This window comes from Lissotriton vulgaris, chromosome 11 (assembly GCF_964263255.1).
Source record: "Lissotriton vulgaris chromosome 11, aLisVul1.2, whole genome shotgun sequence".
Lineage (NCBI taxonomy): Eukaryota > Metazoa > Chordata > Amphibia > Caudata > Salamandridae > Lissotriton > Lissotriton vulgaris.
Genome location: NC_141699.1, coordinates 908,404,843 through 908,431,443, shown reverse-complemented (window position 1 = coordinate 908,431,443; position 26,601 = coordinate 908,404,843). Strand labels below are relative to the sequence as shown.

General features: G+C 50.2%; 1 protein-coding gene across 15 annotated transcripts in view; it reads right to left on the bottom strand.

Moving 5' to 3' along the window:
- Window positions 1-26,601, bottom strand: part of TRIP12 (thyroid hormone receptor interactor 12) — a 1,206,981-nt gene that overhangs the window by 1,008,942 nt on the left and 171,438 nt on the right. For all 15 annotated transcript variants that reach the window (XM_086944059.1, XM_086944047.1, XM_086944048.1 and 12 more), the window contains one exon: window positions 23,639-23,775. In XM_086944059.1, the coding sequence (XP_086800185.1) occupies window positions 23,639-23,775 (137 nt within the window). The remainder of the gene's footprint in view (window positions 1-23,638; window positions 23,776-26,601) is intronic.

Genomic DNA, 26,601 nt, shown 5'->3' with positions numbered 1-26,601 from the left:
CCATTGGGGGATTTGTATAATAATTTGATCTTTCGCATGAATCTGGGTTTTGCTAACTAATCAGTACACCAGCACCTATGTCCCACACTTTTAATGGTAGGGGATGTCACTCTACCATAGATTATATTCTTGCATCGAATAGTCGTGCTCACAGACTGAGCTCGTGGTTTGTGGATAATAACTCTTTGAGCGCTCATTATCCTTTGTGTCTCTCAGTTCCAATTCCATCTAGTAAAATACATAGGCAAGATGTAACAGACCAGGTTTTAACAGACATCACCATTAATAAGATATATGGCTATAACCTGAGATGGTCGAAAGTGGACCCTGTGTCTACAACTAAAAAAGTGAAATTTAAGTGTAGCTCAGCCATCAACATGTGTTTGGATGAGTCAGTAACTCCATCTGGCATCCTCTCGTCCTTTAAGTTAATAGCCGAGGCTGTTAAGGATTTACTATTTGTCTCAAAGAATAATAAAAACAATACCCGTGGCTGGTTAGATTCAAAATGTTCTCGAGCATACTCTAACCTGATAAGGGAACTACATAAGGTTCCCAACAATATCGAAGGTATAAGGAGTGCAAGGGGGGAATACAGAGTAGCTCTCAGGGAACGGAAAGCCAGTGATTAACGAGGCCTGGGAATCACTCCATGAAGCATAGTGGGTGATAGAGGCAAGGGGCCATCTATAGAGGCCGCTATAGCAGAGCACAAGTGGCTTGATTACTTCTCGAGGGTGTATAATGTTGATGGAAATACTGTTTCCACCCCCAATAGTATGCTTAGGGAAAATGCTAATAACCCCAAGACTATGTACCACAAGCTTAGGTTTACACTGGAGGAGGTAATTTGTGCGCTTGATGCAAGCTCAGGGGAGGAAGACCCCGGGTCCGGGTGGGGTCCCCATAGATTTTTTTAAAACCAACCATGAACTATGGGGTCCAATCAACACACAGGTTTTAAATGCCAGCTGCCTAGCCCCCTTTCCTACCACATGGGTGGAATCTACCATTGTCCTAATTTTTAAGAAGGGGGATCGCCAAGACCTAAAGAGCTATAGACCTATTTCTTTATTGGATGCTCTGACCAAAGTATGGGGACACCTAATATTGGAACAGTTAGGTGATTGGGCTGAGGAAAATACTATTCTGGCAGACATACAACATGGTTTTCGGGCAGATCTGGGGACTGTGGAGAAGAATCTTAATTTATCTATTCTAATGGGAAAATACAGGAGTGAAAAAAGGTAGACTGTTCTTGGCATTTGTCGATCTCGCTGCCGCCTTTGATTCTGCGAGACATGAGGATGTATGGGCTATCCTAGAACAGCTAGGGGTAGATACACATATAATCCACTTTCTCAAACTACTACACTTTGATGCTTCGGCACGAGTATGTTTTGGCACAGGTGGAGAGCGCACAGCCCCATTTCCCATTAGGAAAGGAGTCAGGCAAGGTTGTGTCCTGGCTCCCTTCCTTTTTAATCTTTATATCAATGGTTTATGTGAAGCACTAACTAAGGACAATAATGACTTTCCACAAATAGCTGGGCGTCCCATTCCTGCCCTTCTTTATGCAGACGATTCAGTTTTAATGTCCTGTACGCAAATAGGTCTATAACGGGTTTTAAATAGTTTTACTAAGTTTATGGGTCATCTGGTTGTTAAGGTGAATACCTCTAAAACTTACATCATGAGATATGGGGCTGGGAGTCACATATGTAGGGACATGTTCCTGGAGGGCCAGAAAATAGAGCACACTACAAGCGTTGCATACCTAGGAATATTGTTTGAGCATAATGATTCATGGACTCGAGCCATTACTGCAGAAAAACTCGTAATGGCTAGGACGACGACGTCCCTCGTAAACTTTGCAAAGAAATTAGGGAGAAGACCACCACAGGAACTTATACAGATTTACAAAGCGAGATGCGTCTCTGCAGTTATGTATGGAGTGGGAGTATGGGGCTTCGTGAAGCCTCAGTCGCTTGAAACGGTGGAGAACATCTTCTTGAGATATATTTTAGCTGACCCCAGTAGTATTTCTGCATTTGTCTGTCACTCAGAGCTCAGGTTGCCATTTATCTCAGACCTGATAAAAATTGAGCCTGTTCTTTGGCACAGAATTTAGTTGAAACCTGAGACCAAGCTAAATGCACAAGTTACTTACCTTCGGTAATGATGCACAAGTAACTTACCTTCGTTAACGATATATCTGTAAGAAACAGTAGTTAGTCCAAGATTCCTTACCTTAGAATATCCCCAGCCATCAGTCTGGATCCGGAAACTTTTGCGTAGCAGTACCCTTGCTCGTCGGTAGACGTCGTCTGCGGCTCTGTGTCCGTCATTGGCGCCGGGATGACGTCACCGGAGTACTTAGACGCCGCCCTCGCGCGCGGACGTCAGTTCTTATACACAGCTTTTCCACGCCAGAAACGCAGAGCCATGATAATATCTAACACTGGTGTCATGAAACTAGGGCCCTGAAAGGGGATATCCTTAACCCTCGATATCGGTTCATAGAAACGGGGAGGATGGGTGGGGCGGTAAGGAATCTAATACCAACTACTGTTTCTTACAGATATATCGTTACCGAAGGTACGTAACTTGGGCATCTGGAAGAAACAGGTTAGTATTAGATTCCTTACCTTAGAATAGATACCCCAGCAATACCAACCCCGGTGGTGAGTCGGCAAACCAATGATCACACCAGAAAGTCCTGGAGAACGGAACGGGCCAAAAAGCCATCTCTCCGGAATTGGCTGTCCAGACAGTAGTGTCTTGCGAACGTGTGCAGCAAGGCCCACATAGCTGTCCGACGTATGTCCTGCAAGGGGACTCCCGACCCAGGGCAGTAGTAGCCGCCGTGGCCCGGGTGGCAAGGGCACGTAGCCCCACAGGAGTCTCCTTTCTAGCCAGAGAGTAACAAGCCTTGATGCACAAGACGACCGATAGAGAAATGGTCCGTTTGAGCACCGCCCGTCCCTTCTTAGCGCCCACGTAACCAACAAAGAGTTAGTCATCCACCCAGAACTGGCGTGTGCGATCCAGATAGAATGAGAGCGCACGTTTTAGGTCCAGACGGTGAAGCCTCTCTTTCTCTTTCAAGGGATGTGGAGGCGGAAATAAGGTGGGCAAAGTGATGGACTGCCCGATGTGGAAGGCTGTGACTACCTTGGGCAGGAAAGAGGGTTGCGTCCGCAACACAACTTTGTCCGGATGGACTGAAAGGAAAGGAGGCTTAGAAGAAAGGGCCTGGAGCTCACGCACTCTACTGGCAGAGGTGCTGGCAACCAGGAAAGCAGTCTTAAGCGTAAGAAGACGGAGAGGACAGTTATGAAGCAACTCAAAGGGAGCGCACATCAGAAAAGTCAGAACAAGGTTCAAGTCCCACTGAGGCATTATGAAAGGAACAGGAGGAAACACATGAGTAATGCTCTTCAAAAACCTATTTACAACCGGGGACTTGAACAAAGAGGGCTGATCAGGTAGCCTTAAGAAGGCAGAAATGGACGATAGGTAGTCCTTCAGAGTGCCCAGAGCAGAGCCCTGCTGGGCAAGAGAAAGAAGAAAGAGGAGAACCTCTGAAAGAGGGGCAGAAAGGGGATCCACAGCCTTTGCTGTGTAAAATGCCACAAATTTGTTCCACCTGCAGGCATATACCGATTTTGTGGAGGAACGCCTGGCTGCCAGAATCACATTACAGACCTCAGGAGGAAAGTCAAATGGCCTCAACTGCCGCCACTCAATCTCCACGCATGTAAGTGGAGACTGGACAGGTTCGGTGGAGAACCGTCCCCGGATGCTGTGACAGAAGGTCCTCCAAAAGGGGCAGACGAATCCGGGGATTGACAGACATGCTGAGTAGCTCGGAATACCAGAATCTCCGTGCCCAGTCCGGAGCCACAAGGATGACTTGGGCCCGGTCGCACCTGATGTTCAGCACTCTGGGCAGAAGTGGTATAGGCGGAAAGAAGTACAACAGACCACAACTCCACTTGCGACGAAAAGAGTATCCGAGCAAGTCCCGCCTTGGGAATTCCAACGCGCAGAACTGAAGACATTGCGCGTTCTCTTCTGCGGCGAATAGATCTAACCAAGGCTCTCCCCACTGCTGAAAGAGGCCTTGCGCCACGTTAGAGTTTAGACGCCATTCGTGATCCATCATGCACCGACTGCCGAGTTTGTCCGCTCTGGCATTCAGGGAACCTGCTAGGTGTTGAACCACCAGGGTCACGCCCTGATGTTCCAGCCACTGCCAGAGGCGCAGAGCCTCCTGGCATAGGGTCCACGACCCCACCCCACCCTGTTTGTTGCAGTACCACATGGCAGTGGGTTTGTCCGTTAACACCTGTGTAGGAAGGTGGATATCGGACTGTGGTTACCCCCAACTTTTTGCCTGGTGTTTTGCTGGTTTTTCGACTTAGTTGACCGGGGACCCTGCTATTCAGGGCCCCAGGCCTACTGCTCTCTCTGTAAAATGGATTCCATGTACCTTAGGTACATATCTAATTGGATACGGAGTCACCTCATCAGTCCCTGTACAGTGTACCTTAGGTACCCAGGGCATAGGTGTACCCAGGGCCATCCAAATCTGACAACTGGCTGCACGACAGCTGGGGCAAGGTGGTGTAATCACCCTTTGCTTTAGATATAGTATTCCTATATCTAACCCTAAAATGGACACATGTATTCCGATCAGTCACTCCTATGGCAGGCCTTAGCAATCCTGAAGGCAGAGTGCTTGGAATTATGTGAGATGGTGCTCTGGCATGAGCTGAGCCCGTCTGCAGCTTGCGGAACCAAGTCCTAATAGCTGTTCCATGATTACACGTACCATATACTCTTAAGAGCATTATAATCCTCGCGGTTATTTGCTATCTTTGGTATCGCTTTATCAAAACATGTCGAGTAAGGTGTCATACGAAGTGGAATACTAACCACTCGCCAATTCTGGCGACGGGGTTAGCATTCCACCCTTCTAGAGGGACACGACATGTATTTAACTGTGAACCTCGGTTAAAGCTAACTCGAGCCTCAGCATCACAAAATGGATGCTGCCACCACAGACACAAGTCTGACCTCCTGCTGCTAGGAGTCCTTCCAGCGAGGAGAGATCGGACAAAGGGTTTCCTTTCAGGGGCGGTGCTAGCACCATCCCGGGCAGGGTTTTGTGTATCCCAGGTAGGCAGGGCTGAGAGGAAGGTGACTGCAAGTGGCACCCCGGTGCTCACTATGCATCTGCCGGTTTGAACCAGTTCCAGGGGCACACCAGCCCCTGAGCTGGGGAAAGTCCGGACAAGGGAGAGGGGTGTAACCATCCCCCTCCTGGTCCCACCCATGGGCAGGACCTAGTCGCGTGCCTGCCCCTTTTTTTTTTTTTTTTTTTGAATAAAAGGTAGGAGCAGGCCCCCTTCCCAAATTAGATAATTCTGAATCTTGACTACTTTCCACGAAAGGATTCCTGACCATTTCCGAAGACTCTCCCTTGTGGCTAAGGAGTAGCCACCCTGCACCCGCAGGCACCCATCTAAGCATCGCGGTTTGCTGTAAGTCCATCCTCCGGATCAAGACTGCCCAGCTCGACGAGACCCAGATTCCCTGGCATCTCTGACCTCTACCTGCATCATCAGCCCAGCTGAGATTCGTGGGTGTGACGAGACCTGAACGGCCATCTTTAAAACTGCACAACGCTTAACCAGCACGACCGCCGAGGGATCCTCGAGTGAGTGCTTTGGGGTTTGAGAAGCCCTGACGCTGAGCAGCTCCAGCACCGAAGTCCAGCCCCCCAGCATCCACAAGATCTGCGTGGAGCCCTTCTGCTCTTTGCTGCTCACTGCGTTGTCCGGTCACTTGCCTGCTGGCTAGTGGCCCTCCTGACGACGAACCACGACGATTGCACCGCTGGTCTGGTTGCTCCAGACTGGCCCTCGCTCCCTTCCAAGAGAGGAGCACCCCGGACCCTCCTGGTCCACTCCAGACGCCATCTTGACTCCACCGCATGGGCTTGACTTTGCCAAGGTTTGTTGCCCCATCCTGGGTCCAGCATCGCCGACAGCAGACACCTTCGTGCGACAGCTCGCACCTCCAGCCTGGTCGCCGACAACGCCTCCTGGTCCGAGGGCCAGCAGAGTCCAGCGTCGCCCACTCATCTGGTCGAGGTGACTTCATCCAGTGCCATCCTGTTGCCCACCTAATCACTGGCTAGTGATTAAGAACTGAGTCCCCTCTGCTTTCAGGTCGTCTCCATCTTCGATCTAGGCTTGGATCACTCCGGACATCATCACTGGTCGCCTGCCAGCAACTTCTTCTTTCAGGCTCCATAGACTGTAACGAGGATTCCCGACGTCTTTTGAACCCTATGCAGCCGCAGCCCCTGGGCTAGGTAACTTGAGCATTTCGGTGCTCCAACGTAGGTTCACTATCTAAGTGTCCAGATCCTTTTTCGTTTTCAGCCTATCTAGTCGGATTCGTCCGATAACAGTAACTTTACGAAAACTAACATCCATAGACTTTGTCCCGCATCCCGCGTGAGAGTGCACACTCTGCACCCGACCCCCCTACGCCTCCTGCTTCTAACCTGAAGGTTCAGTAGTGTAGTCCTAGCGATCCTAAAGCCTCTGGTTCTTGTTACTTACCTGCTAGTATTTCGCATTCCACTTTTGTAGTATATGGTTTTTCGTGCCCCTCGGGCATTTGTGTAAATTGTGCAACTTAAAGTATTTTCTTAAGAGTTTTGTTGTGTGCTTAGCTCCCTGACTTAAAGAGATAAGGGTAGACTGGTTATAAATAAATATCCTTTTATTTTCATAACAAACTTGTGTGGTGTCCTTTCACTTGGTGTTCAAGGGGTATATGTGATGATATAACAGCTGGCTTAACACGCCCTCTAGAGTTTAGCCTAAAGACTGCTCTTGTCCATGCTACTAGGATAGCTGGTCTATAAGTTTGACTTACAACCAATCATCAATAAGGGTTGTTTGGAATGATACACAGTGATCACTAGAATAGTGATCACTACATATCAGGCCAACTTCTCACAACCTGCACTACACTCCCCCGGACAGAGGGGAGGAATGCTTTCAGTGCAAGCCGGATCGCCCGCAGCTCCAGAAGGTTGATATGGAGCCGGGACTCCGCCGGAGACCAGAGGCCTCTGATCTCCGCCTCTCCCATGTGGCCTCCCCAGCCCTGGAGGGACGCGTCCGTCACAACTACGTTCTCCGGTTGGGGTAGGGAGAGGGATTTGCCGGTGACCAATCGCGGTCCGCGAGCCACCACTGCAACTGTCTTGCAGTGCCCTCCGAGATCAAGACATGGTCGGACAAGTTGCCCTGATGCTTGGCCCACTGACACTTCAGGTCCCATTGCAGAGCCCGCATCCGCCACCTGGCGTGATGCACCAGAAGGATGCAGGAGGCCATCAGCCCCAGGAGCCGCAGCGTCAACCTAACCGAGACTCGGGATAACACCTGAAAGATCGGAATCCGAGCCGGAATATCCAGAGCCCGCTAATCGGGAGGGTAAACCCGAAACTGCGCCGAGTCTAGAACCGCTCCGATGAAGAGGAGCTTCTGAGAGGGACACAGGTGTGACTTTGGCACATTGATGGAGAACCCCAGCAGGTTCAGGAAGTCGACCGTAGTCTGGAGGTGGCTGATGACTGTCTGGAGCGAGCCCACCGTCAACAACCAGTCGTCGAGGTAGGAGAAGACTGAAACCCCTAACTTGGGCAGATGAGCTGCAACCACCGCCATCACTTTCGTGAACACCCGTGGGGCGCTGGTAAGGCCGAAGGGGAGCATGGTAAACAGAAATTGCTCGTGGTATACCGTTAACCACAGGTAGCGCCGGTGGGCCGGCAGGACGGGGATGTGAAAATAAGCGTCCTGCAAGTCCAACGCTACCATTCAGTCTCCCGGGTCCAGGACAGCTAAGACCTGAGCCAGTGTCAGCATCTTGTACCTCTCCTTCCGGTGGAAGCGGTTGACGTTCCGCAAGTCCAAGATAGGGCGTAGTCCCTCTTTGCCCTTCTTGGGAACCAGAAAGTAGTGGGAGTAACAATCACACCGTACTTCTGGCTCAGGAACGCACTCGATGGCCCCCTTGGCCAAGAGGGCAGTAACTTCCTCTCGCAAAAGATTCAAGTGATCCCCCGACACGCAGTGGTACTGCAGTGGCATGGCTGTCGGGGTTGCCTCGAAGGGGAGGGAGTAGCCCCTTCGGACAATTTGCAGCACCCACCTGTCCGAAGTGATGTTGCGCCAGTGGAGGAGGTGATGGCAAACCCTGCCGCCCACTGGTGTCACGTGGGCCTGAAAGCTCGGACTAGGAGGGCTTTCACAGTAGGAGGGGAGACAAAACTAATGTCTGGCGAAGTGTCCAAACCACTGGCATCCCCTAGCACACCTGCCCAGTCCTGATAAGACTGGCACTCACATGCCAGAGGGTCCTCAGACTCCTCCCAACCCACCTCGCCATCCATCTCCTGGTACTCAGGGTAAAATGATGGGGCCGAATCATAGAGGGGGGGACTGGGGAAGACGTCGTCCGCGGACGGCACCGGAGCAAACACCCTAGGGGCCGGCGCAGGCGAGGTCATAAGGCCGACTGGCGACAACCAGGATCCGGAACCGGATCCAGCGGGGCCCTGCGGCGCCGGGGCCGAAGAAACCAGACGGCGCCGGGGCCGAAGAAACCAGACGGCGCCGGGGCCGAAGAAACCAGACGGCGCCGGGGCAGAAGAAACCAGACGGCGCCGGGGCAGAAGAAACTAGGTCCGCTTGGGCTCCGAGTAGGGACCGCTTGGCCCGAAGGTGCCGCGGAACGAGACTGAGGAGTGAGCAACCTCATGGCCGTGAGGAAGGCATCGATCGATCTCCGGCGTCGCGATCTGCCTAGGGACCGGTGGGTATGGAGCAGGCCGAGACGCCGAGCAGCGTGGGTGGTGTAGCCCAACACCCTGGCCGCGTCGCGAGTCGGAAGAGCGATGTCGCTTCTTCGACTCCTTGTGTCTCTTACCTGACGACTTGGAGCTCGAGGAGTGGTGTCGACTCTGAGCCGTGATGACTGCGGCCCTGCGACCGGTCCCTCAGCCTCCTTCCGGACTGGAACCTCCAACGGCGCGGGGGCGACTGCCGGAGCTCGAGGCGCTTGCGGGACCGCTCCCGCCTTACCTTCGACGTCAAGGCCCGGCAGTCTGGGCACGACTTGTCATCGTGGTCGGGCCCCAGGCAATGTAGACACTGGCGATGGGGGTCGGTAACCGATATCAGTCGGTTGCTGTCGACGCAGGGTTTGAACCCGGGCATCCCTACCGGCACCGTCGCACAAGTTACTACTTGTGTAACGATATATCTGTAAGAGACATTAGTTAGTGATAGATTCCTTACCTTAGAATATCCCCAGGCGTCAGACTGGATCCGGAAATTTTTGCGTAGCAATACCCCTGCGCGCTGGTAGGCGTCGTCTGCGGCTCCGCGTCCGTCGTCGGCGTCGTGAGCGCCGGGATGACGTCATCGGAGTATATAGACGGCGCCCATGCGCGCTGACGTCAGTTCTGATAACACAGCTTTTCCGCGCCAGATACGCAGAGCCATGATAGAACTAACACTGGTGCCATTGAAACTAGGGCCCTGAAAGGGGATGACCTTAACCCTAAATATCGGTTCGCAGAACGGGGAGGATGGGAGGGCGGTAAGGAATCTATCACTAACTAATGTCTCTTACAGATATATCGTTACACAAGTAGTAACTTGTGCATCTGAAAGAGACACGTTAGTGATAGATTCCTTACCTTAGAATAGATACCCCAGCAATACCAACCCCGGTGGTGGGTCTGCGAACCAATATCACACCAGAAAGTCCTGGAGGACGGAACGGCCAAAGAAGCCATCCCTCCGGACTTGACTGTCCAGGCAGTAGTGTCTTGCGAACGTGTGCAGCGAGGCCCACGTGGCTGCCTGACAGATGTCCTGCAGGGGGACACCGCGGCCCAGGGCAGTTGTCGTTGCCGTGGCCCGAGTGGAGTGAGCCCGCAATCCAGCCGGGGGCTCCTTCCTCGCCATGGAGTAGCATGCTTGGATGCACAAGATGATCCACCTGGAGATGGTCCTCTTGTGTACAGCCTTTCCCTTCTTCGCGCCCACGTAACCAACGAAGAGTTGGTCATCCACCCGGAATTGGCGAGTGCGGTCCAGGTAGTAGGAGAGCGCACGTTTTGGATCCAGACGGTGGAGCCTCTCTTCCTCTTTCGAGGGATGCGGAGGCGGAAAGAAGGTGGGCAAGGTGATGGACTGCCCGATGTGGAAGGCCGTGACAACCTTGGGCAGAAAGGAAGGTCGTGTACGCAACACCACCTTATCAGGATGAACAGACAGGAAAGGCGGAGAAGAAGAAAGAGCCTGGAGCTCACTCACCCTCCTGGCAGAGGTGATGGCAACCAGGAAGGCCGTCTTCAGCGTAAGGAGGCGAAGAGGACAGTTATGAAGTGGCTCAAAGGGAGCACACATCAGATAGGTGAGAACAAGGTTCAAGTCCCACTGGGGCATCACGAAGGGAACAGGAGGGAACATGTGTGTGATGCCCTTCAGAAATCTACTCACTATAGGGGACTTGAACAAAGAAGGCTGATCTGGTAGCCTCAAGAAGGCTGAAAGAGCAGAGAGGTACCCTTTAAGAGTGCCCAGAGCAGAGCCCTGCTGGGCAAGGGAGAGAAGAAAGAGCAGCACTTCCGAAAGGGGTGCAGAGAGGGGATCCACAGCCTTTGCTGCGCACCATGCCACAAATCTATTCCACCGGCAGGCGTATACCGACTTAGTGGAGGGACGCCTGGCTGCCAGAATGATGTCACAGACTTCGGGAGGCAAGTCAAATGGCCTCAACTGCCGCCGCTCAATCTCCAAGCTTGTAGGTGGAGACTGGACAGATTCGGGTGCAGGACCGTCCCCTGCTGCTGCGACAGAAGGTCCTCCCGAAGGGGCAGACGAATCGGGGGATCGACTGACATGCTGAGTAGCTCGGGATACCAGTATCTTCGAGCCCAGTCCGGAGCCACAAGGATAACTTGGGCCCGGTCGCGCCTGATCTTCTTCAGCACTCTGGGCAGAAGTGGTATAGGCGGAAAGGCGTACAACAGGCCGCAGCTCCACTCGCGACGAAAAGCGTCTCCGAGCGAGTGCCGCCTTGGAAACTCCAACGCGCAGAACTGCTGACATTGCGCGTTCTCTTCTGTGGCGAATAGATCTAACCAAGGCTCTCCCCACTGTCGAAAGAGACCTTGCGCCACGTCCGAGTTCAGACGCCATTCGTGATCCATCATGCACCGGCGGCTGAGTTCGTCCGCCCTGGCATTCAGAGAACCTGCCAGGTGTTGAACCACCAGAGTCACGCCCTGATGTTCCAGCCACTGCCAGAGGCGCAGAGCCTCCTGGCAAAGGGTCCACGACCCCACACCGCCCTGTTTGTTGCAGTACCACATGGCGGTGGTGTTGTCGGTGAACACTTGCACCACGCTCCCCCTGACAGAGGGGAGGAATGCCTTCAGTGCAAGACGAATCGCCCGCAGCTCCAGAAGGTTGATGTGGAGTCGGGACTCCGCCGGAGACCAGAGGCCTCTGATCTCCGCCTCTCCCATGTGGCCTCCCCAGCCCTGGAGGGACGCGTCCGTCACAACTACGTGCTCCGGCTGGGGTAGAGAGAGGGGTCTGCCACTGACCCAGTCGCGGTCCGTGAGCCACCACTGCAGTTGTTTCGCAGTGCCCTCCGAGATCAGGACATGATCGGACAGGTTGCCCTGATGCTGGGCCCACTGAAACTTCAGGTCCCACTGCAGAGCCCGCATCCGCCACCTGGCGTGACGCACCAGAAGGATGCAGGAGGCCATCAGTCCCAGAAGCCGCAGCGTCAACCTGACCGAGACCCGGGATAACGGCCCGAAGATAGGAATCAGAGCCTGAATATCCCGAACCCGCTGCTCGGGTGGGTAAACCCGAAACTGCGCCGAGTCGAGAACCGCTCCGATGAAAAGGAGCTTCTGAGAGGGACACAGGTGTGACTTCGGCACATTGATGGAGAACCCCAGCAAGTGCAGGAGGTCGGCCGTAGTCTGGAGGTGGCTGACGACTGTCTGGGGCGAGCCCGCCTTCAACAACCAGTCGTCGAGGTAGGGGAAGACTGACACCCCTTGCCTGCGCAGATGGGCTGCGACCACCGCCATCACCTTCGTGAACACCCGTGGGGCGCTCGTAAGGCCGAAGGGGAGCACGGTAAACTGAAAGTGCTCGTGGCCTACCGTGAACCGCAGGTAACGCCGGTGGGCCGGCAGGACGGGGATGTGGAAATAGGCGTCCTGCAAGTCCAACGCTACCATCCAGTCTCCTGGGTCCAGGGCAGCCAGGACCTGAGCCAAAGTGAGCATCTTGAACTTCTCCGTACGGAGGAAGCCGTTGACGTTCCGCAGATCCAAGATAGGGCGTAGGCCCCCTTTGCCCTTCTTGGGTACCAGAAAGTAGTGGGAGTAACAGCCACGTCCTACTTCTGGCCCAGGAACGCGCTCGATGGCCCCCTTGGCCAAGAGGGCCGAAACTTCCTCTTGCAGAAGTCGCAAGTGATCCCCCGACACACGGTGGCATTGAGGTGGCATGGATGGAGGGGAAGACTCGAAGGGGAGGGAGAAACCCCTTCGGACAATTTGCAGCACCCACCTGTCCGAAGTGACTGTATGCCAGTGGGAGAGGTGATGGCGAACCCTGCCTCCCACAGGCGTCACATGGGCCTGAAAACTCGGACTAGGAAGGTTTTGAGGCGGGGGCTGCTGAGGGAGGTGTGGACTGGCCTCGCCGCTGGCCCCGACCACCGCCACGGCGGTTCCCACGGCCGCCACCGCGTTGCTGAACATTCTGCGGCGCGTGGCTGGCGGTCCGTGGTGGGGCGCCCCTTCCGTGGCCACGAAAGGAGCGAAAGGCACCCGATTGCTGGCGTGGGGCCGCAAGACCCAAGGACTTGGCCGTGGCCCTGGAGTCCTTAAAACGTTCCAGCGCATGGTCTGCCTTGTCGCCGAAGAGGCGACGGCCATCAAACGGCATATCCAGGAGAGTAGCCTGGACATCGGCCGAGAAATTGGCGGACCTCAACCAGGCGTGGCGTCGAACCGCCACCGTCGTTGCCATCGCCCTGCCCAGTGAGTCCGTGGTATCCAGCCCACACCGGATGGAAAAACGTGCTGCATCTCGGCCGTCCGCAAGGGTTTGGCTGAGTTTAGCCCTGACCTCCTCAGAGCATTGTGGCAGCACCTCCGCAACCGTGTCCCACAGAGTGTGGGTGTAGCGGCCCAAGAGACAGTTGGTGTTCACTGACCGGAGCCCTAGGCTCACAGACGAGAAGACCTTCTTCCCGAACTGCTCATATCTCTTGGATTCCCGATCGGGCGGGGCCGTCGGGAACGCGGTCTGGGAAGTGGAGGCCTGGATGACCAGGCTCTCGGGGGTGGGGTGGGTGGACAAAAAGCAAGGGTCGCCCGGTGCCGGGCGGTAGCGTCTGGCCACGTTCCTATCCACAGGGGGACCTGTGGCGGGCTTGGACCAAGTGCCCAGCAGAACGTCACACAAGGCCTCATTGAACGGCAGAAGGGGCTCCGCGGAGCCGGACTGCTGTTTGAGTACCTCAGTGAGGAGATTAGTCCTCACGGCCGCGACGGGGAGCTCAAGGTGTAGGGCCTTAGCTGCCTTCGTCAACACTACACTGTAGGCAGAACCCGCCTCCGAAGCCACAGTCGGGGGCGACGTAAATCCAGTGTCTGGCGATGTGTCAATACCACTGGCCTCCCCAAGCTCATATGTCCAGTCCTGATGAGACTGGCAATCACGTGCCAGAGGGTCCTCGGACCCCTCCCACTGCTCCTCGTCACCCAGCTCCTGGAGACCAGGATCAACAGCCAGGGCCTCCTCGTGGAGATAGAATTCTCCGACGGCCGACGGAATCGGCGCCCAGCGGCGCCCCTCCGACGCCTGAGGCGGACCGTAGGAAGCATTGGGGTCGGCAACCACTACGGCTGCCGGGGACGACACCTGAAGGGACGGCGCCGGTGAGGTCGTAAGGTCGACCGGCGAGGTCCCGGATCCGGAGCCGGATCCAGCGAGGTCGCGCGGCGCCGGGACCGAAGTCGCCAGCGGCGCCGGGCCCGAAGTACCCGACGTCGTCGGGGCCGAAGCACCCGACCCGGAAGGACCTCCAGACGGAGCCGATCGGCCCGAAGGCGCCACGGGAACCGACTGAGGAGGGAGGGCCCTCATGGCCATGAGGTACCTCTCGACCTCCTCCTGCGACGCGCCGTGCCCAGGGACCCGAAGGTGTGGGGCAGGCGGCGACGCTTGCGACTCCCGCGGAGCCGCGTGGGCGGTGTCGCCCGAATCCCCGGTCGCATCGAGCGAGCGACGGGGCGGGTCGGAGGACCGATGGTGTCGCTCCGACCTCTCATGCCTCTTACCTGAGGACTTGGATCCAGACGATCGGTGACCACTCCCGGAGCGTCGATGACTCCGACCTCGCGACCTGTCCCTCGACCTCCCGTGGGACCGGGACCGGGACCTGGAGCGGCGCGGGGCCGACTGCCTCAGCTCGAGACGCTTGCGGGACCGCTCCCGCCTAGCCTTCGACGTCAGGGCCCGGCAGTCGTCACAGGTTCGATCGTCGTGGTCGAGGCCTAAGCACTTCAGGCACCGGCGATGGGGGTCCGTGACCGACATGAGTCGGCCGCACTTCGAGCAAGGCTTGAACCCGGGCATCCCTGGCACCGATAGTCGAGAAACGACTAAGTAGAGGATCAAAAAGATCAAAAAAGTTTTCAGTCAAAAAGTGACTGGGGGTAGAGCTTCTTCCGGATCTGCGCTAGCTGGCGCGGAAAAAAGAAGAACTGACGTCAGCGCGCATGGGCGCCGTCTATATACTCCGATGACGTCATCCCGGCGCTCACGACGCCGACGACGGACGCGGAGCCGCAGACGACGCCTACCAGCGCGCAGGGGTATTGCTACGCAAAAATTTCCGGATCCAGTCTGACGCCTGGGGATATTCTAAGGTAAGGAATCTATCACTAACGTGTCTCTTTCAGATTGAGTCGTTAGACTTCGAAGAAAGATCAAAAATGATCGAAAAACTTTAGTCAAAAATTTACTAAGGGTACCACTTTTTCCGGATCGGTGTTTGCTGGCACGGGAAAAAGAAGAATAAGAACTGACGTCAGCGCGCAAGAGCGGCGTCTAAGTATCCGGCGACGTCATCCTGGCGCCAACGACGACGGACGCAGAGCCGCAGACGACGCCTACCGACGCGCAAGGGTACTGCTACGCAAAAGTTTCCGGATCCAGTCTGACGCCTTCTAAGATTCTACGCAGATGAGCTGCGACCACCGCCATCACTTTCGTAAACACCAGAGGGGCGCTGGTAAGACTAAAGGGGAGCACAGTAAACTGAAAGTGCTCATGGCCTACTGTGAACCGCAGGTAACGACGGTGGTCCGGCAGGACGGGAATATGGAAATATGCGTGCTGGAAGTCCAACGATACCATTGACGCTCCGGAGGTCCAAGATAGGACGTAGGCCTCCTTTGCCCTTCTTGAGTACCAGAAAGTAGTGGGAGAAGCAACCACGTCCTACTTCTGGCCCAGGAAAGCGCTGAACGGCCCCCTTGGCCAAGAGGGCCATAACTTCCTCCTGCAGAAGTTGCAAGTGATCCCCCGACATGCAGTGGTACTGCGGTGGCATGGCTGGAGGGGTCGCCTCGAAGGGGAGGGAGTAGCCCCTACGGACGATTTGCAGCACCCACCTGTCCGATGTGATGGAGCGCCAGTGGAGAAAGTGATGGCGAACCCTGCCCCCTTCTGACATCAAATGGGCCTGAAAGCTCAGACTAGGAGGACTTTGGAGGCAGATGCTGCGGGGGCAGATGTGGACTGACCTTGCCGTTGTCCCCCGGCACAGCCACGGCGGTTACCGCGACCGTGTTGAGGTTGGTAATGCGGCCTGTGGCTAGCTGGACGTGTGGGGGTGTCCCTTTCTTGGCCACGAAAGGGGCGAAAAGCAGAAGTTTGCTGGCGTTGGCCAAGGCCAAGGACTTGGCCGTAGGCCTGGAGTCCTTGAAACGCTCCAGCGCACTGTCCGCCTAGTCACCAAAAAGGCATGTCCATAAGGGTGGCCTGGACATCCCCCAAAAAGTTGGCGGACCTCAGCCAGGCGTGGCCACGAACCGCCACGGCCGTTGCAATTGCCCTACCCAGAGAGTCCGTGGTATCAAGTCCACACTGTATCGAATAGCGTGCTGCATACCATCCCTTCGCTTGGGCAAGCTTTGCCTGGACCTCCACCGGGCACTGTAGCAGCACTTCCGCAACCGTATCCCACAGAGTGGGTGTAACAGCCCAAAAGTAAGGCGGTGTTGATAGACGGCAACCCCAAACGCCAGGAGGAGAACAGTTTCTTCCACAACTGATCGTACCTTATAGATTCCCGAACCAGAGGAGCGGTCGGGAATGCGGTTTGAGATGTAAAGGCCTTGGTCACCAGGCTCTCGGGGGTGGGGTGAATGGACAGGAAGCTGGGGTCGCCCGGAGCCGGTGCGGTGGCGTCGGGCCAAGTTCCGATCTACAGGAAGGCCCGTAGAGGGCTTGGACCAGGTGCCCACTAGAACGTCAGTGAGGGCTTCGTTAAACGGCAGGAGAGGCTCGGAGGAGCTTGCCTGCAGTTTGAGAACCTCAGTGAGGAGGTTAGTCCTCACAGCCGCGACAGGGAGCTCAAGGGCCAAGGCCTTGGCTGCCCTAGTCAACACCATGCTGTAAGCAGCCCCCTCCTCCGTAGCCACGGTTGGAGAGGAGACCAATCCAGTTTTGGGCGAAGTGTCCAGAACACTGGCCTCCCCCAGCTCGTCTGCCCAGTCCTGGCTCAACTGGCACTGCAGAGGGTTAGTTTTTCCCTCTTATTTAGGTTGAGCTGACAAGATTTCATTTGTCTATGAGTGTGTTTCGTGGCGTAAGGCATAGTGTTGACTTCTACCCACTGAGAAATCACGTAATTTGCAGACTGATGTGCTGGGACTGGTGAGGCTTCGTCATTAGTCACGTAGGTCGTCCTAGGATTGGTTGACTTTTGCCATAGCCACACTGGAACTGGCTGACTTGGTTAACTTTTGTAGGATTTTGTAATGAGTTTGAATGAGAATAATGGGTGCTGTATTAAATATTTTTTTAGCATTTTCAAATGTATCTGTTATGAAAGGTGGTAGGATTCCTCAGAAAGGTTCTCCTGCATTTGAAAGGATGAAAGAAGTCAGGACACTCAAGTTTGCCAAACACTGTAGTGATTTCTTTAATGTCAAGCAAAATAAAATTAAGGAGAGGTTCAGGATTGCACAGACAAAACAGATTCAGAGGGGTAGTAATAATTTGATGATTAAGTCAGACTTCGATTTTGTGCCATATGCAAGTTCTGGTGTGATTGCCAATTCCAATTTTGGGATGCAAGCAGTTAGAACGAGGAGTGATTTGGTGCTGGAACAAGCCTAAGTAGGAGTAGAGGGTTTATGAGAAAAATCTCCGAATTAATGTGTTTTCTAAATTGGAGAACTGCTGGTCATTTCTGCAGAAAAATCTGTCACTGGAAGCATGAATTTAGACAGAACCAATTTTGAATTCCATCTGATTTTGTTCTCCAAATCGAACAAAATAAAAATCAGTTGCAGGAACAGCGAACTGTCTGGACCAACAGGCGGTCCAAAACCAACAATACTCTACATAAAATGTGCAAAATCAAATCCAAATATGTGCAAAATCTGGGACAAATCCACACAAATATGCCTATGGCTCCAGCCAAACATGAGAAAAAAGTGACCTGCAAATTTAACACTACCATCCAGTCTCCAGGGTCAAGGGCAGACAAGACCTGAGCCAGTGTCAACATTTTGAACTTCTTCTGGAGGAAGCGGATGACGTCCCTGAGATACAATTTAGGACACAGGCCTTTGTCCTTCCTGGGCACCAGAAAGTAGTGGGAATAGCAACGACAACCTACTTCTGGGACAGGAACTCGCTCGATGGCACCCTTGCCCAGGAGTGCCTAAACTTCCTGTTGGAGAAGGGCCAAATGATCCTCCGACATCCGATGTTACTGATGTGGCATGGATGGAGGAGTAGCCTCGAAGGAGAGGGAGTAGCCCCTTTGGACTATTTGCAAAACCAACCTGTACAGCGTGATGGTGCACCAGTGAGGGAGGTGATGGCGAATACTGCCGCCCACTGGCGATTGGTGGCCCTGAAAGGTAGGATTAGGAGGGTCTGGAGGCTGCCGCAGAGGGGGCTGTGGTGGACTGGCCTGCCCGCTGGCGCCCCAGACCCACAGCGTTGGTTCCCACATCCATGGCTGCACAGGGGCTGAACAGCTTGCTCTGGGCTGGGCACCCCTTCCGTACCCACGAAAGGGGCGAAAAGCAGACTGCACGGGGCGGGTGGTGGAGAGGCCCAAGAACTTGGCCACAGCTAGAGAGTCCTTGAAGCGCTCTAGCACGCAGTCTGCAATGTCACCGAATAGGCAACGGCCAAAGGGCATGTCCCTAAGGGTGGACTGGACATCCCCGGAAAAACCAGTCGACCTCAACCAGGCGTAGCGTCGAAGGTCTACTGACGTGGAAATCGTCCTGCCTAGTGAGTCAGCGGCATCCAGCCCACACCGGATGGTAAACTTCGCTGCCTCTCTCCCTTCGGCAACTGCTCGAGAGAGTCCGGTCCGGCCCTCCTTCGGGCACTGAGGCAGCACTTGAGCAACTGTATCCCACACAGAGTTCCGGAGAAGGTGATACCACATCCTTTTGATGCAGTCTACTAGGCGACTTCGCTCTCGAAACCGACTCCTTTCCTGAATGGTGCCTTGAACAACGCTTCCTCTTATGTTTCTTTTTCATTGATCTGGAAGCATGCCCCGATGACAACTTTGAAGCCGACCTCGACCGGGACCTCGACCGCCGCGATCGCGACCTCTAACTCTTCTTGGTCTCTTTACCTTTTAATTTGGCAACCAGGAGCTTCGCCTCACGTTCACGAAGGGCTTTCGGATTCCTCTTCTTACAGGAATGACAACCTTGGACGTCGTGATCCGAACTCCGGCACCATATGCGGTCATCATGCTGGTCCGTGATTGACATCATCTTCCCGCAATCACCGCACGGTTTGAAACCAGTCTTCTTAGTCGACATCACGACAGGAGACAGTAACACTGGACACATGTGAATAAATTTATAGGAAACACTTCGACAAGTGGACCAATAATATATAAAGCAAACAAGTACTGACCCAAATAGACACAAAAATATCAATTCAAAATTTATTAATACAAATAAATATATTTTTTATCTCATTTTATTTTTTAAATATATATCTAAATATAGAAATGTGATACAGTGACACCAAATGGACATAGATAAATCTGTACATTCAATAGACTGCAGTGAATACCATAGTTATTACGTCAGTTTCTATTAAGCATCCTAATTCATTAGGTTCATGGTTTGCCAGATGTATAATGGTGCACTAACACATTTCAGAAATTCATTGGGTTATAAAAAGAGGCTAGAAAATATGCCTCATACAATCAATTTGGCACAAAACCTTATCACAAATATGTCATGGCTAAAAGTATACTATCTACACTGGAAAAGACACAGAAAACCACAATCATAACAAAGTTACTAACACTACAGAGGATCCCTCAAAAACCGTTAGCGTAGATGACGCAGAAAAAAGGGAACTGATGTCATCACGCCGACGTGGGCCTATTATGGAGTCGGTGACGTCATCGGAGCCACGCGCGATGCCGTGCTTCTGTGACGTCGTCGGCGCGAAGCTACAAAAAGAATTTCCGAATGTTGCTGACGCAAGGGGATATTCACAAGGTGAGGAATCCACTGGCAGATGTATCCATCAGAAGTTTTTTCTGCCATACAGAATATTATTTGACTTGTTAGGTGTACCCACTCGATAAGATGGTCAACCGGAGATGTTCATTAATATTATTTTTTCAACTGATTCTCCTGCTTTGGACACGCTATACATCTTAAGCTGGTAAGTCACAGGATTACACTCCAAAAAGGGAGATTGAATGGTACAGTTATGAAATTGTATGGAATCTTTTTTTTTCTTTTTTTTTTTTAACAAGAAACTTGGTCATTATCAAACAATTTATTTTTTGAACAGTTTTACCTGAATGGGTGAAAGGTGTTCTGCTGGCATTGGTTGCGTTGTCCATGAACTTCCATGCCACTGATTGATTGATAACTGTTCGAGCAATTTTATAATGGTTTTCACATTTTCTGAGGTTAATTTTACAATTTTAATAGTAACAATTATGATTCCAATGTTATTGATTCCCTGAATACTTATAGTGGTACTATAACAACTCTAAGAATCATTAATTTACCACACTTTTGTGGGATATGTAAACAATCTTGACTGTTTGATTTTGCGTCAAGGCTTGGTAACAAGCCCATTGAAGCCTTGATTAAGATTTATAATGTCAAAGAGTAGCAACATCTTATTACAAATAGGACATTTGGGGTTATGCTAGCAATCTCCCCTTGCAAAGTGAGGAAAATAGGTTTTACAGAAGCCTCCTGTGCTTACCTCAGAGTCACTCCTGATTTGAGGTTCAGGAGGAGCTGAGCCAGGGCTCTATTTCCAACCTTCTTAAATTACAACCTCTTTTACTCTGGCTTTCAGTCTGACTTAAACTGGAGACTGGACTTTGTAGGCAATAGTCAAGGACTGTTCAGGTTGGATTTCAGAGTTAGAATCCATGGCACAGCTAAATCATGTCCTCCTTTCAGAATTGTGCTATGTTATGTGTATTTGTTAAGCACCCCTTCACCTGCAAAGGTATCCTGCCACTGAGTAGGTGTGTGCCTAGCCTAGCCTATGGCTTTGGGCATATTGTTACTTAAGCCAGACTCTTTAAATCCGACTTGACGGAGATAAAAATGCCTTTCTAAAATATAGAACTGTCCTTATAGAAGATGTGGATTTGTGTGACTTGTCAGTTAAATCTTTAACTCTCCTATAAACTATGCCCTCTATTGAATCTTATTTGGCTTTTGTAACAAAACAGTCACAGATTCTTGTTCACCAGATTTAAACTGAATTTGATTTACTGTCTACTTTGTGTTCCTAAGGCCTGGTCACATGGTTTTGTTCTTAGCCATTGTTGCTATCAGGTTTCACGTCTGGATGCTATTACTTTATGTTTTGCAATTTTATAAAAAATAAACTGGGGGAAAGCCCAATACTTAAGAATATGAACTTTAGACAGGTTAGAGCTGCCTCAATTTATCTGCAAATGTTTCCAGACCTTTATACACACTTTGCAGTTGCTAGTTTTCTAGCTCTATTTATCAAGAGTATTCTAGAAAATATTGTGCTAACCTAGATAGAAGGATGGTCTCACTTTTCCTGATTTGGAGGTTTACTAAGGGGCAGCTCAACTGAGGGTTCTTGCAGATTGGTGCACCAGAGCTGCTTCTAAGCTATGAATACACATGATAGGGCAATAAAGGGCCTAGCCACCTCATATGAACACAAATATGCGATCACCCAGTTAACACTTACCACAGCACTCCAATATCTACGATGTTTCATGTATGGAACTCAACTGGGAACTATATTTGACCTCCTACTCAACACCACATACACCTATTCACCTCAATCAGGCTCACTCAGACATTCGTACATGCTTTCCACCCAGATCCTTTTGAGAATTGGCAGGCTGGAGACTGCCTTATGGTTTCAAATGTATTGAATAACGTCATAAATATCTTAAAGGGTACAAAGCAAACTTCCATATACAGGAGAAAATAAATATTCCACTATGCTCCATTACAGCATTTGTTGCTACAACCAGGTTGGAAACAGACCGTAATGAGGGACCCAACCCCCTTTGAAAAATGTGTTCTGTAAGCTTATGGTGCCACAAGCATAATCTTTCAGTTATATGTACTCCTTTTAAGAGGCGTCTCCATTTGACTACATAGCCCAAAGAACCCAGTATCTCAGATTTGTTGAGGTGGTATTTACAGATTTTCAATGGTATCTGATCTAGAGAGATCTGCATCAAATTGTGTAAGGAACGCTGAGAAAGGTAGCTCACCATAAATTGCTACTAGACTAGTATTGATCACAAGGTAAGCTTAACAAGGTCTACCAACTGGTGGATCCAAAATGCTGGACAGGAATTGAAGCAAGCGAAGATGTGAAAAATATTTGGTGGAAACGCCTATGCATTCCGCCATTCAAGACCGAGGTTGCCATAAAACTCAAAACTATTTTGGTGCACCCTCTCCTTCAGTACCTCTACCGTATTACTACTCAGGATGAGATCACCAGTACTGAAGCATCAAACCACGGCACACAGAACAATCTTACGTGGCACCTTTTGGGGCAGCCAAGACTTCACTAGCAGAATATTGGAGGAAAAAATGCAGACCCCACTCCCCTACCACAGGCACTCCAGATTGTATGATGTTATTGCTATGTAGAAACTTAGTTTCAATTTAGCTGAGCAAAAACAGGACTTGTAGGTAGTTTGGGGGCCGGTGCTTTCACGTTTATCTGAAGTGTCCCCAACGATAATGTACCCACCGAGGCTAGAAACTTTAAACTTATTTCATTGTTAGTAGAGGAAGGGATTATATGCAAGAAGGTTAACCAGAAGTGGGATCACACAAAGAAGACTTTTAATTAGTCTAAAGAGGTTTCATTAACATAAGAGGATCAACAATCTGGCAGAATAACTGTTGGCACACACGGCCAAAGGCAGTGCACAGCATGGGGTTGACTGCCTACATGGTTTTGGAAGTAGGGTCTGAGCGCAGGTTTACGTACGGTGATAAAATATTACTTTATATTAAAAAAAATGTAGAAATGCACACAAAAAAAACCAAAGGTTTAAGTAACGCTATAGTTAGGTGAGAATTTCAATGAGAACGTAACATTGTCAATATGTATGAAAATCACTGAACCACTAGTTACAACACGTGCCCTTGTCATGGATTGCTAACTACCTCACATATTACAAACACTCATGAAATCTTCTATAACACCCTTGATCAAATCACTGCGATATTTGCAATGAAATGATATAAGGGAAAACTGTGCATGCTGAAGTTGTTAGTTACCTTAGGGCAAATGGTGAATTTCAGTGATTTTGAATGTTTTGAAATTCTCACCCAACTATAACCTTATTTTTGCCTTTGGTTTGTTTAGTGAACTGTATATTGGAGTTAGAGGTATCATTAACGAAAAATTCCCAAGTGCGTTGGTTTCGACCCATTTCTTACTTTCATTTCATTAGAGTAAATAAACTTATTCGCTTTCATGCTGTAAACAGATCAACAATTTCTGGAATTCTTCACAAGTGTAAAGATCAACCATAACTACTGTCTGGTCAATTATTCATCAAGATGTTAAGTGTAGCTCCTCATGCAAATAACCTTAAGGAACAGGCCCACCATTTTCTTATAAAAATCGAATTTGCCTTTTGGCCACTTATATGTACCTATATTTTCCTTCCCAGGTAAATATCAATCTATCAATAATGGAAGAGTGATTACCTGCTGCTCCTTGAGGCGTCTCCTCTGTGCGAGCAGCTGAAGAATTAGCTCCATCCTGGTTGTTATCAGGATCTGCCATTTTATCCTGTCGGCGAGCTTCAGCTGCTCCTCTTTTGCCTAGGCCAGAGCCTCGCCGACTAAAAAAGAAATTAAATTCAGTTTTTATGGTCAACATTTTGCTCTGTATATTATTAATCTAAAAGCATTTAGTTAGTATAATGAACCACCACATACTACTTCCTAATCAAAGAGTTCATGCATTAACCTTTTGTAAGCAAACGGGAAAGGTACAAGCACACAGAGAAAGCAAAAGAAGAAGTTACTTGTCTTTGACACCACTTCTAACTCATACCTCCATCCATAAGTGGGTCCCATAACACTTAATGTATGGGAAAAACTACTGTGTGATAAAGCTAAACACAGTGCGTAAGTAAAAGGTAATATTTGTGTTGTATTTGCTGTCTTGTAATACAATCGACACTTTATAAAAGAGAAAACTCTGAAGTACACGGTTTCCATGAGCATGCAGCCCCACATAAAGGAAATATTATGCTGTCAATTAAATGCCAAATTCGTGCCTGGTGCCACACAGAAGTTTGATACACTATGGATTGTGAAAGTGAAGGAATTAGGATCTAATCAATGCTTTTACTTCTGTTGCTCTACAGAGGAGAAGGATGGCGAAGATATCCATGAGAGAATTTTGTTGTGACAAGTAAGCAACATTTTCTTCTCTGGTATGGGATATTTATTGCTATGTATACAATGAAAATAATAGCAAGTTCATCCGGAAGGCAGTGGGACAGAATGAAGCAATTGAGCCCGAAGGACAAACTAATATGACCAAAGCATTACGAGAGTCATAGTATTCAGAAGGCCAACACAATTTGAAGAGAATCTTGTAGCAAAAAACTGAAAGAAATGGAGATCAATAGCTCGCACTATCCTGCTCTTTAATTAGAGCACACACAACATTTAAGGAAATCTTGGCTTTCAAAATTTATGGAATGCAGTGCTTTCCTGCAGTATTAAACAGTGTTAAACTTTAAATGATTAATTAATACCCTAAGTGGGGCCACTGGAATGGCAGGAGAGGACCAAGTTAAGCAGCAGGGTTTACTAAATTATACAACAAAACACAAATTATGCAGTATAATGTGGCATATTTTGAGATAGCATTACTTCATTATTTTGTTACCTGTACACAAGTTAACACTGTCTGGGCAAAAGTTCTACCTCATCAGCTCCAGACTGAAATCCAAATACTGGAATAAACAGCTTACAAATGACCAGTCAATAGTTAAGGGCTTTCCACTGCGCAGTAACACGTATACCTTTCTTTGCAAGTAACTTTTGACTAATCTGAGCTAGAAACAAATATTCAACTGCTAGATTCTGAAAATTATGTGCAGCAGATGATGGATTGTATGGCAAATGGGACTAATCCATAATTATGCTGAACACAGCAGCCACAAAGTCGCATAATTTCAGTGGCCCTGACTAAGTAACGAAGTCGAAGTATTTGACTATTGTATAAAAAGGGGGAAACCCGTACATACTACCTGACCTGAGTCAATAGGTACAGCAGGGGTGTGGAATTTAATTTTAAAAATCTACTTGTCCATGGGGCAAGTGCTTCATAAATCTACTTGTCCTGTAACAAAATCCACTCGTGCTTTTGGTGCCATGTAGTGCAGCGACTAATTAGGGCAGCACTCTTATTATATAGGAGCTCTGATATAGCCTCTCCGAATATGCCAGGGCTCGTACTATAGTAATGTTTGAATACTTGCAATCCCCTTATGTTGCCACGTTTCCACATATCTAAATACTGGGGCTGATGGTAGCAGTAAGTAATAGTTCCAGGGTTAGAATGCCCTTTTGAGTCTGTGCAAACCTACTAACTTGCATGTTTTAAGGGTTACCAACTATTTTCTAATATTTTCCCACACTGAGAAATGTTGGAAATGTACTCTTGACAATGGCAGACGTAAACCACATTCCAGAGTTGGGAAAAAAGTGGTTGGAGGGAAAGTGAACTTGCAAACACTCAGATTTTCGCATGAGCAAATCTATGCATGCAAATCTGCTCATGCTAAAATGCAGTTCATAAATATTTTCTAGGAGTACTATTTCTTGTCCTACTTCTTTAAATTATTGGGAATTCACAAAAGCTGTAAACCCACAGTTGATGCAAGGACATATACCATGGGTGCACTTTTGAGACTTTCTTCAATAATTGGGCCCCAATTTGGTTTGGCGTTGACCGTAACCTTTTGCGTTTATTAAAATTATGTCTCTCTCTTTATTGGCTGACTTCACTGTGAGTTTCACAAGTAGCCTATCGGCACACAAAGTCGTTTTGTTCAGGGCCAGTAACTACTGTGGCAGTGTGTGCTTTTTGAGACCAAAAACAATTTTTGCTTTTGCCAATGTTTTTTATAACGGCGAGGGTCCGGCAGCTCCCACACCAATAAGGTTTTACAAAAACCATGCCAAAACAAGTCAGGCATTGACAAAACTAAAAAGCGGACCACCAATTTCAGACCTACTGGCTTTGCCAAGGCTTGTTTATTTTTGTTTCCCATAATCTTATTAAAACTGGTTACACTGATTTTCCATTATGAATATTTTTGGGAAATACGAACATGCAGCAACACATGTTACTACATGATGCTGCAAAAAAATAGTAGCTTTATAGTAGTTAGATCTGAAAGACTTTGGAAAGCCCTGTGTTCCTACAGGGTCATGTCCTGGTGACTGGGCAAGGGACACTATCCAGTCAAGTAGAATCAAAAGCTTTATCATTTTTAAGTCGGACTGATGAAATTAGCAGAAAAGCTCAAATTATTGGGAGGTGGCCCAATATCCAAGTGATCCTTATTGAGCGTGTATATGGGGCACTAGCAGTAATGATTATGTTTTTATGGAGGCAGGGTCATCCACAGAACTGGTGGGCATAT